The following is a 12,380-nucleotide window of genomic DNA, read 5'->3' on the forward strand; positions in this document are numbered from 1 at the left end:
CACGCACATGCACACACACACACACACACACTGAAACCCATTGGTGCACACACACACACACACACACACTATAACCCATTGGTGTGCGCACACACACACACACTGTAACCCATTGGCGTGCGCGCGCACACACACACACACACACACACACACACACACTGTAACCCATTGGCTGGTGCCAGTGTTTTGGACTTAATCATAAACCAACTTTGCTTTAAATAAGCTTGGGAATAAAACCCAGAAAATTTCCCATGGCATCCTTGACACTTGGATATATTTAAGAAGAACCTGGGGTTCTGGTTCTTTCAAACAGCAGTTGGGCTTGTACTTAAAGAAGTAAATCAGTTTTTAACAGATAGCTTAGAGGGGGTTCACTGTGAGGATCTGGAAGAGTTCACATCCCCTATGACTGGTCCCCTGAAATTTTTAACTCTTACTCTTGTCTACACCAAGCCTCTAGCAATTTGTCCATTTACAGTTTTAAGTTTTCTGACCCTGGCATAGGTTCCTGTGGAGGTTTCTGTTCCTGTAAATTGTGGTTCTCTGTGTCTGCCTATCTCTCCAATATAGTGGGCAGCAGTTTGACCTGTGACCTCACCTCTCTACTGGATCTAAGACGAACCGTTTCATTTTGTTTGGCTCTTTGCTGTTAGGGTAGAATGGCAGTTTCTAAGCTCCTTACAGACTGAAAACTGAAAGTTCTAGTTTTTTTATACCCAGAGTTTAATATTTTCGCAATTGAGTTTCAAACAATAAAGTGGAAATCAGTTTCTATATCGCTTGCATGCACGTGTGTGAGGCAGAAATAGTGGAGTGGGCTGCTGTTTCCTCCACAAGGGAGTCTTTCCAGCCCAGGGATCAAACTCACGTCTCTGGCTCCTGCATTGGCAGGCGGATTCTTTGCCACAGAGACACTGGGAAGGCCAAAATATGAGATCCACACATTGTTTAGTCATTGTTTATAAGTGAAGAAAAGCATTCTCACGTTCTTAGCTGTAAGTAGGCCCTTGATTTGAAGTATGTCGTCTAAGAGGACTGGAAAGTTATTAGGTAAGTTCGTTTGAATTATGTACCTCATGAGTTAGATGTTTTACTTCTGCTATTTTAGGGAGCCTTGAAGATTACATGAAGAATTATATTTATTCTAGTTTTAGCACTTGAACCATTAAGGATTACCAAGTTGAATTCCAGCTAAGGAAAACAAATAGTGAAGAAAAAGTTTTGTTTGAGTCTCGTGATTTATATGCCGAGCTTTTATCTGTTGGGAATACTTTTTGAGTTAAAGCAAAAATTACTTAACTTTTTTTTTTTTAATCTTGTAACTTACTTAGGAATGTGTTAAATTCTGCTTCTTACCCTTAAAATCCAACCTATAAATTTTGTGAGCTCTGAATTTATTTTGAAATAAAATCAAGAAGAAAGAGTTTTAGAATTGTTTAAAATATGGAGGTTCAGTTCAGTCACTCAGTCATGTCCGACTCTTTGCGACCCCATGGGCTGCGGCACGCCAGGCTTCCCTGTCCATTACCAACTCCCAGAGTTTATTCATACTCATGTCCATTGAGTCGGTGATGCCATTCAACCATCTCATCCTCTGTCATCCCCTTCTCCTCCTGCCTTCAATCTTTCCCAGCATCAGGGTCTTTTCCAGTGAGTCAGTTCTTTGCATCAGGTGGCCATAGTATTGGAGTTTCAGCTTCAGCATCAGTTCTTCCAGTGGATATTCAGGACTGATTTCCTTTAGGATGGACTGGTTGGATCTCATTGCAGTCCAAGGGACTCTCAAGAGTCTTTGCCAACACCTCAATTCAAAAGCATCAATTCAAAGCATCAAATGTTGGATCCCACCAAGGAAAGATACCCCATGTCCCAGAGCAAAGGAAAAGCCCCAGCAAGGTGGTAGAAGGGGTGAAATTGTGTCTAGGATCAAACCCCATACCTGCCAGAGATGCTTGGAGGGCTCAAACAAACCTTGTGTGCACCAGGACCCAGAGACCCCCAGAGCCTGAGCCAGAAGTGTGTTTGAGCTCATACCTCCTATGGAGTCATGGGTCAGCAGTGGCCTGCCACAGGGGCAGGGGCTCTGGGTGCAGTAGACCTGGATATGGAATAAGCCCTCTTGAAGAAGGTTGCCGTTAACCCCACCAAGGAGGCGCCAGGACTTCACAGGACTGGGGAAACACACTCTTGGAGGGCACAAACAAAAGCTTGTGTGCACCAAGACCCAAGAGAAAGGAGCAGTGACTCCATAAGAGGCTGACCCAGACTTGCCCATGAGTGTCCAGGGGTCTCTGGCAGAGGCATGGGTCGGCTGTGGCCTGCTGGGGGCAGTGAGTGCAGCTGTGTATGCATGGGACCTTTTGAAGGAGGTCGCCATTATCTTCATTACCTCCACCATAGTTTGGCCTCAGGTCAAACCACAGGAGGGAAACACAGGCCCGCCCATCAACAGAAAATTGGATTAAAGATTTACTGAGCATGGCCCCACCCATCAGAACAAGACCCAGTTTCCCCCTCCGTCAGTCTCTCCCATCAGGAAGCTTCCATAAGCCTCTTATCCTTCTCCATCAGAGGGCAGACAGAAGGAAAACCACAATCACAGAAAACTAACCTCTCTGATCACATGGACCACAGCCTTGTCTAACTCAATGAAACTATGTAGGGCCACCCAAGATGGACGAGTCATGCTAGAGAGTTCTGACAAATCTTGGTCCCCTGGAGAAGGGAATGACAAACCACTTCAGTATTCTTGCCTTGAGAACCCCATGAACAGTATGAAAATATGGAGGTGGTTAAAGATAAATTTAGACACTTTAGAGTTTTCGTTTATGTTCATGTTGATAGTAGCATATTTTACAAAGTTTTATATGGCATTCTTTTCTATTTTTTATAAAATAAAAAAGCTCTTTCTCTATGAGATAAAATTTCTCTAAGCCAGATTTTTAATACTGTTCCTTGGCACTTTTAAAAAAGATATAAACCAAACCAAGGCTTCCCTGGTACCTTAGGTGGTGAAGAATCCACCTGCAATCCAGGAGACCTGGGTTCAATCCCTGGGTTGGGAAGATCCCCTGAAGGAGAGCGTGGCAACTCCATTATTCTTGCCTGGAGAATTCTATGGACAGAGGAGCCTGGCAGGCTGTAGTCAGTGGGGTCGCAGAGAGTCAGACACAACTTAGCGCACAGAACACACAAACTAAACCAATGAAGTACCTTCTTATTCTGTGTTCAATAAAGATTTGTGTAAATACATTTAGGAATGATTTACACATAATTCTTAAAGCGGTAATTTGTTTTGAGTGATTATATGATTCATACATACACACCCATACGTACATACGTTTGTGTTGTTTGTTACACATCCAACAAGGGGTGATATTGCTATCAAAAAAACAAGAAGTCAGGTACCATCCTGAAACAAACTAGTGCTGTATTTTGTAATTAGGTATCTTAGAAATGGGCAAAGTGATTTTAATTATGTCTGGGAAATGAGAGATAAAGAGGGGGAGATTGGTTGGCAAGGCAAAGATGTTCATCTATAAAGAAAAAAGTGTTTAGGAAAGTGTATCCATTGGATCTGGATACAACTTCAGTACAGTGTTCCAGATAGCTATTACTTATTCATTGGAGTTGAAACATTTGACCTAGACAACAGCTTCTCTGAAGTTAAAAATAGTCATTTTTTGACATATTCTCTTTGTGCTATAATAAAAAAGTAGTTCCATACACTCTTTATTACTCAGCAAACTGAATTCAAGGCATAAAGTATAATTATTATGTTGCAGAAAATTAAACACATCCATTTTTGTCCAGTGCTTTTTGTGTGTAAATACAAGGGACATCAGCCAACTTCTTTTTCTGAAGTAGCAACAGCATCTGCTCTGTGTGCACGACCCTAAGGCACAAAGGGTAAAGGTAGGCAGAAAATAATTAGGAGCTCATTTCTCCTTTATATTTGGCATTATTATAAAAATATGTAACCTACAAAGAATTATAAGTTGCTTACTATTTTATGCAAGCACATTTAATCTCTAAGTAAGCTGATGATTTTAGTTTTTTACATTGTTTTGAGGAAGGCTACGTTAGTTTTGACCCTCTAATATGTAGTTTCCCTTATCTTTCATTATCACTATTGTGTTTATGGATTTAACCAGACCTTTAAAAAATACTGTTTTTTATATATTTCATCCTTTTGTAATGGAGATTGATCTGTAATAAGATAATATTTAGGGCACTTATTTTTTAAACTGTGTTTTTCCTTTCTGTTGAAAATTTCTTGAAATTCTAAAATATTTTCTTTAATTTAGATGCATCATATGGCACAAGACAGTCATTTATTTTTGTTGATTTGGCTTCCTATGTGAATCTAATTATATATAAACTTGATTTCCCATAAAACTCCCAATAAGGATTTTTAAAGCACAGTTTTTCTCAACTTCTCAAAAATAGCTGATTTTCATATGTGACTGAAAGTAGTCAGTCAAAAGAGAAAATGGAATTTATTGCACTTTATATAAATCTAAGGAATCTTAGGTTTGAAACTTAAATATGGATAACAATCTAGATTTAATTTCTTCTGTAGCTTGTATGTATGAAGTTAATAGGACTTTGAACTCATCGTTTGTACCCTGTTGGTCTGTCGCCTTCCCCCAGCACAGGTTTTTTTTTGGTTTGTTTCATATGTGTTTTTGTTGTTTGTCTTTTATCTTTTTGTTTCCTATTTTCTCTTTGATTGACTTTTGAACCCAAGTATGTAGGTAAGTCTGTTTACTCCACTGCCTATTGAACGCTTTTCCACACAGTAGCCCACCAGCCACATGTGGTTATTCAGCACCTGAAAATGGGGCTGGTCTGAATTGAGATTGCTATAAATGTAAAGTGCACGTGACGAGGCATTTCAAAGATTTGGTAGAAAAAAATAAAATAGTTGTGACTGTTTCCCTTGGGTTTTGGATCTGCTATCCATTTGATCCATCTATTTTTATGTGAGGAATCAGGAGGCTTCAGAAACTGCTGCAAATATTGCTGTCCTCCCAGAAAATATGTAACCTAATGTTTGGTTAACTGTGTTTTGAATAGAGTTTTTTTTTTTTTTTTTAATTGAGTATAGTTGTTTTACACTGTTGTGTTAGTCTCTGCTGTACAACAAAGTGAATCAGCCTCACGTATAGATATATCCTGTTTTCCTTGGATTTTGTGTTTGAATAGGCTTACAAATTATATTTGAGAACAAAAGCCATGGTCTTTTTATAAAAGTTGGAGAAAAGGGGAAATAATCATTTGCTGCTGTTTTATTTATTTATTTTATTTATTTATTTTTTAATTATATGACATTTTAATTTTAGGATGCAAAAACAAAAATGAGCAAACAGACAAACAAACAACTTGAAATAGGCTTGTCAAATGATGCAAATGCATCCTCTCCATGGAAGCAGAAGGTAGATCAGTGCAGGTCACCCTCAGGGCCTCGGCGTCACTGCTGCCTGCGCTCGGCTGGGTGGTGATCCTTCTTTGGGTCGTAGTCTGGATCGTTTTCCTCATCTCCTCCTTCTTCCCCTTCCTCCTCATCATCACCATCTTCATCTTCAGTAGCTTCTCCAGTGAAGTATAACACTGATCTTGGGGTTATACGCTCACGTAAAAAGTGACCAATTTCAAAGTCTGCAGCGAGGATAGCTTCAGAATCATCATCCAGATCTCCACTCTCAGGAACTTCAGGAGGGGCAAAAAAATTAAAGAAAGAGTCATTAGAAACTGTTTTGGTCACAGTACGAACTGTCCCACGTCCCTTGTGTTTCTGCTTCTTCTTAATCGTTTTCAAAGTGACCTTCTTCCGCTTTTTCCAATCTATCTGGCACCCTGTACAACCCATAATTTCTGGTCCATCAAAAGAAAAGGGATCAGAATCATCTGGTTCTGACCTCATCCTATATGTCTTTGTCAACACTTCATTTGTGAACTATTCATTGGGTTCAAAGTGAAATTCTAAGACAAAACTCATAGGTTGACCAGCATCTGAGAACTTCACTTTAATATCTTTCAAGTGCTTCAGAATAGGCTCATCATGTTCCTGAACCATATCACTGAGCAAGTCAACATTCTTAAAAACGGTCAACCAAAACTCAGGAATTCCCTTGGGATCTTCTTTTTCTTCATCCTTTTTCTCATCTTCAGTCTTGGCCTTTTCTTTTAGCTCCTCCGAAATTTCATCTTCCTCATCTGGTTTCCATTCACATTCTTCTTCTGTAGGTTCATAAATGGCATTAATGATCTCAAATCGCTTATCAAACAGAGGCTGATAAAGAACAGCATACCTTCTTTCAAGATCATGAACTTCCTCATAGAATTTGGCTTCTATCTGTGCACATTTAACTTGAAGGTTTTTGAGAGCATTCACTCGTCTTTTAACTACCCTAGGCAAGCTTTCAATGTATCCTGTTGGTGTTTCTACCAGACCATCAAGTCTTTCTTGCAGGGCTGCAAGAATCTGAGGATTTTGCATCATCTGAACAGTCAGCTGACGCGCTTTGATTTTTGTTTCTTCACCAGTTTCTTCTTCTTCTACTTCTTCAACATCATCCAAATCTTGATCAAGTTCAGACTGTTCTTTGTTGTTGATGTCTGCCATGTTGTACAAATGCCAAGTATTTTAAAAAATGGCAAATTTCGTTTTCCAGCTCAGCTCTCCTAAATGCTTTACACGTGATAATTCTTAAAAATCCTAGCAGTGAAGGCCCCGCTCCTTCATCCAACTAACATTCACGCTTTCTTGCGGTACCGATGGCGAGAGTGGGGAGCCGAGCGGCCTGAGCTGCGCAGGCAGTGACTCAGGGCGGCGGCAGGAGGAGCAGGAGGTGGCGCCGCGAGCAGATGGCGCTAAAAAAGGCCATCTGCTGCTGTTTTTAAAAAATTATTTATTTATTTTTGGCTGAGCTGGTCTTCTTTGCTGCTCAGGCTCTTCTCAGGTTGCGTCAAGTAGGGACTGTTCTTGAGTTGCAGCATGAAGGCTTCTCGTTGACATGGCTTCCCTTGTTGCAGAGCACAGGCCCCAGGGCACACGGCTCCAGTAGCTGTGGCCTGTGGCCTCAGTGGTTGTGGCTTCTGGGCTCTAGGGCACAGGCTCAGTAGTTGTGGCACCCTGGCTTTGTTGCTCTGCGGCCTATGGAATCTTGCCCAGTTCAGGGATCTAACCCATGTCCCGCATTGGCAGGTCAATTCTTTACCACTGCGCCACCAGGGAAGCCCTGCTGCGACTTTTGAAAGAAGTCTTTTTATCAGAGAAAAATCACAGAAAACTCGAAAGAAAATTAAAAGGTGACCTAGCTCATGCGTTGAAAGCTGTTGTTTCTGGCAGTGTATAAACTCCATTCCCAACCACAGACCTAATCAGCTAGAATAGGTTGTGTCATTACCTTTTTTGTGACTCTCCCACATTTGGTGACCAAGTCAGGTCTCATAAAACTTTGAAGAATTATATGCATTACCATTCACTGTTCAGACTTGGTTTTAACCAAGAAATTTACTGAATAGTGTCCTAATTCCCTAAAGATGAAATAACATTTGAAATTCATTCAGATGAGCTCCAGAGAGTAATCAATATTTACTAAAGGCCAGGTGCTCAGATTCATTCACAGAAAGGCAACACAGTTTTGAAATCCATATCAACTTGAAGTTCCCTTATCTAGCAGTAAAGATTCAGCTCTCTTTAAGCTTAAAGAATGATGTGTGTGTTTTAGGTAGATTTACAATATGCAGTGATCCAAATTTTTAAAATGTAATTTTAGTACTTAAAGTTCAGTTCTCTTGCCACACAGAATTTAGCCATACTGTTGTTTATATAAAGATTTTTAAAAGATGAGAAAGTTAATTAAGTGTGGTTTTTATGTTAAATTACTATGTATGTAGAAAATGTTTTATATATACCTTTTTCTTTATTTCTTCTTTAAGTTCTCAACCAGTTTCCTCTCCAGTCATCCTCCAGTTTGGCCATGCAGAGACCCTTCTTCCACTGCTTTCTCTCATGGGCTACTTCAAAGACAAGGAACCCCTAACAGCTTACAATTACAAGGAGCAAATGCATCGGAAGTTCCGAAGTGGTCACATTGTACCCTATGCTTCAAACCTGATATTTGTGCTTTACCATTGTGAAAATGCTAAGACTCCTAAAGAAGAATTCCGAGTGCAGTTGTTACTGAATGAAAAAGTGTTACCATTGGCTCACTCACAAGAAACTGTTTCTTTGTATGAAGATCTGAAGAACCACTATAAGGACATCCTTCAGAGCTGTCATACCAGTGAAGAATGTGAACTACCAAAGGTGAACACATCTGACGAGCTATGAGTGACTGCCAGGCATTTTTAATTCATCAGCAATCTCCAGGGAGTGATGCCATGCTTAGAATAGGTGGCCAGTCCCTGGGTACACAAAGCTTTAACATTTCTTGGATATTTCTGTTTTTTCAAAGAAAAATGTTTCTTTTTGAATCTGGACATGGATATGTAAGAAATGATTTTTCACTGAAGCAGCTCTCATGGGAAATCTGTTCAGAGATAACTGGTACTACATACATTTACAGAAATTAAATTCTTTCTATTTATGTAAGAAATCTCACACTGAGATAGAACATGATTTCAAAATGATACACAGAAGTTTTGGAGTAACAAAATATTTTGTCAGTTGGACAGTCCATAACGTGACTGGACTAAGTCTAGGAACTTTACCAGTTGTGCTGCCATTCTTTCTTTTTTCCTCAAGTAGCACAGTTCTAGTATTACCTTCTTAATCAGAGCTGTTATGATTCACTGGGAGTGTCACTTTGGAAGAAATTAACATCTCTAGTTGAGAATTTGAAACAATATTAAGAAACAGTATGATTTAAAAGTACACCTTCACTGAAGGAAGACAAAAGTATAATAAAATATCTTTGTTAAGAGTATTTATAAAGTATTTGAACACAATTTCAATAATTCCTTTTAACCTCTTAGTAAGTCTTGAAAGGCCATTATTTAATTATTATCATACCTGTTTTACATATATAACTGGAAGAACAAAGAGGACCATTAGCAACAAGGCAGAAGAATAGAGTCAAACTTAAATCCATGGCTTTATATGTTTTAAAAAGTTGTCACTTTGCTTGTATTTGTATATTTTACTGTTATGTGAGATATAGCTTTTGAGGATTTAATTTCTTTTTTGTTCTTTATTTTTGTAAAGACTGACTTCATACTGGTGGGCTTTCAGTTTCACATATGCTGCTGCTTAGTCACTCAGTTGTGTCTGACTCTTCGTGACCTCATGGACTGTAGCCCACCAGGCTCCTCTGTCCATGGGATTCTCCAGGCAAGAATGCTAGAGTGGGTTGCCATTCCGTTCTCCAGGGGATCTTCCCGACCCAGGGATTGAACCCGGGTCCTCCCACATTACAGGCAGATTCTTTACCATCTGAGCCACAAGGGAAGACCTTTCACAGATACGAACCCATTTCAAAGCAATAGTTCTGAGTTCTATCAAATGTCATAAAAGTAGTTTCTATAATAATAAACATAATTCTTATAACTTTTCTACCAGTTTTTTTTCTGCTTTCCATATTGATATACAGTCAGTTCAATTCAGTACATTCACTCAGTTGTGTCCGACTCTTTGCAACCCCATGAACTGCAGCACACCAAGCCTCCCTGTCCATCATCAACTCCCAGAGCCCACCCAAACCCATGTCCATTGAGTCGGTAATACCATCCTATCCTCTGTTGTCCCTTTCTCCTCCTGCCCTCAATCTTTCCCAGCATCAGGGTTTCTTCCAATGAGTCAGCTCTTTGCATCAGGTGGCCAAAGTATTGGAGTTTCAGCTTCAACATCAGTCCTTCCAATGAACACCCAGGACTGATCTCCTTTGGGATGGACTGGTTGGATATCCTTGCAGTCCAAGGGATTCTCAAGAGTCTTCTCCAACACTACAGTTCAAAAGCATCAATTCTTCTGCACTCAGCTTTCTTTATAGTCCAACTCTCACATCCATACATCACCACTGGAAAAATCATAGTCTTGACTAGACAGACCTTTTTTGGCAAAGTAATGTCTCTGCTTTTTAATATGCTGTCTAGGTTGGTCATAACTTTCCTTCCAAGGAGTAAGCGTCTTTTAATTACACAATGAGTAATTGATGGTAAAAGGATAGCATTTCAGGCAGCTTTGACTAATCAGGCAATATAAGGACATTTTCTTCCAATAAAAATTTCTGGGGAGGAAGGCTCAAGAGGAAAGTAAATATATATATATATATATGAAATTATGGCTGAATTGCATTGTTGTATGGCAGAAACCAACACAACATTGTAAAGCAATTTTCCTCCAATTAAATAAAAAATTTCTTAGGTTTTCACTTATTAAGAATGGAAATCCGTTTTGTTCAAAATCTAAATAAAATGTTACAACTGTTTATTGAAATTATAAAAGAAGATGCATAGATCATTGATCTGTAGATCATTGATCTTCAACTGAGTGATGTTCACAGAATAGATGATTAGCTGATAAATACTACTGATGCATCAATACACTGTTGATTATTCCTATAAAGGTCTGATGTTAATCATTTTCTTTTTTAACAATTCATCTAAGGCAGACAAGAAGAGAACAGTATAATGAGCATTCATACCGGTCATACTGTTTATCAAAATTAACATTATATCATTTGGTTTAGATCAAATAAGAAGAATTGAAGACTTTTATATGTCTACCTGATGCTTTTCCCTCACTGCCTGCCTGTAGGTAACCACCAACATGAAGTTCAGTATTCACCATTCTACTGCATGCTTGACTCTGAAATTTTATAGTATTGTGGGAATTTAAACTTTTCTATGAAAAGGACTTCACTGTGTGTATCCTTCTTAAATAATTGATTTAATTGCTGTATTTGTTTTTTTTTAAGACTTTTTGATCATTTATCACAAATCAGCAATATCAGTTCATGAGTCATGTACTTTTTATGTACAAACACTAGACTTAGACTGTGAGCGTGTTAAAGTTGAATAAGCCTAGTTTTTCTTTCAAGGGGGTTATCTTAAAAGACCTTACAACAAATTTACTTGATGTCTGGAACATTAAATAATTTGATTCATGAAGTTTTCATAGACTATTGAAGTTTTATAGAAGTTGTTTAATTTATTATTTATTGTTAAGTAGAACTGCATAGTTATCATTGTAGTCTTTGGTATGTAAACTATTTCAGGATAGAGGGTAAGTATGGTCCGTTTTTGTTAATGTTACACAGGCTGTGACATTATTCTGGTGCTATTATTCTCACTTAGGAAATAGCTGAAACTGAAGAATCTTATGATAAAAGCGAAAGGTCTTATCTGGGATAGGATATATAAAAAGTTGAATGTTGAAAAATAACCTTTGGCCAACAAGAATTCATTCATGATAGGTGACCACTTTAGTCAGTTAAGCCAAAATGTAATCACTATCGGTTCTGAGATTTTGGTCAATTAATAAATAGCCTGTGAACATTAGTAATTTTTCTGTCTATAGTCTACAACTTGATGTGTGCAGTGCGTTTGTCTTTACTCTTTTTTTATAGTCATTTTATCATTTTGAAGTTTCTGCTCTCCAGCACATAATCCTGCACTTGAAACTATCTTTGTATATAATCTTGATCTTAGTTTTAACACTGAAAGCAGAGTTCAACTTGTAAAGGAAAAGGAGCTTCATTTTTTTCAGGCAAAAGTCAAATTTTATATCTTTGAGTGCTTTCCTTTTGTAAACTGCAGAATTGATGCATGACCTTAAATATCTGAGAGTTACATACAACCAAACCAGAATTTGTAAATATAAATTTTTGGAATGTATTTCTTTAAGGTGGTATTTCATACAGTTCATTAATGATCCTTGGAATTTGGACTATTCTGCCAAATGTAAACTGAAAATAAATATTTGCATTACAATGTAATTTGCCTTTTATCTAGCTCTTCTCCTGAACTTACCCAGTCACTTAACTCTCATAGAATAACAGATCACTGAGTTCTCTATTCTTTTTCTCTCACTTAAGCATTTCGTTTCACTCACCTATCAGCTTAACCTACCCTTAAGCACCTTCACATCAGTCTATTAAGCTATTTTTTAATTGGTGTATGTGTATGTGTGTGAGGAGAAAGAGAAGAAAAAGAAGGAGTGAGTATTTTTGAGAAAATTCCACAGCAGGAAGAAAGATGTCATATTATTCTAGTTAAAAGAATTGTAGTTTGGGCTTCATACCTGGCAGATTAGGAGGCAGTTAACTTCCAAACTTCATTTTATCATTACTGGAGTAATACATTTTAAGATAGAAGGATTCTTAAATATATTATGTCTAAAACTGGTCTCAGTGTAACATCATCCATGTACT

At 38.3% G+C, this 12,380-nt stretch overlaps 1 protein-coding gene and 1 pseudogene across 2 annotated transcripts in view; one reads left to right on the forward strand and one right to left on the reverse strand.

Annotated features, from left to right (window-relative positions):
- The window catches only part of MINPP1 (multiple inositol-polyphosphate phosphatase 1), a 37,136-nt gene extending 25,191 nt beyond the window's left edge, over positions 1 to 11,945 (forward strand). Inside the window, exon 5 of one of the 2 annotated variants that reach the window (XM_040254690.1) lies at positions 7,948 to 11,945. In XM_040254690.1, coding sequence (XP_040110624.1) covers positions 7,948 to 8,341 — 394 coding nt within the window. In that variant the 3' untranslated portion in view covers positions 8,342 to 11,945. The remainder of the gene's footprint in view (positions 1 to 7,947) is intronic. The other variant, XM_040254691.1, reaches the window with a different exon arrangement.
- On the reverse strand, positions 5,474 to 6,885 carry LOC120873781 (annotated as a pseudogene).
- Positions 11,946 to 12,380: the final 435 nt, after the last annotated feature.

Source organism: Oryx dammah, unplaced genomic scaffold, assembly GCF_014754425.2.
Source record: "Oryx dammah isolate SB20612 unplaced genomic scaffold, SCBI_Odam_1.1 HiC_scaffold_14, whole genome shotgun sequence".
NCBI classification, from domain to species: Eukaryota; Metazoa; Chordata; class Mammalia; order Artiodactyla; family Bovidae; genus Oryx; species Oryx dammah.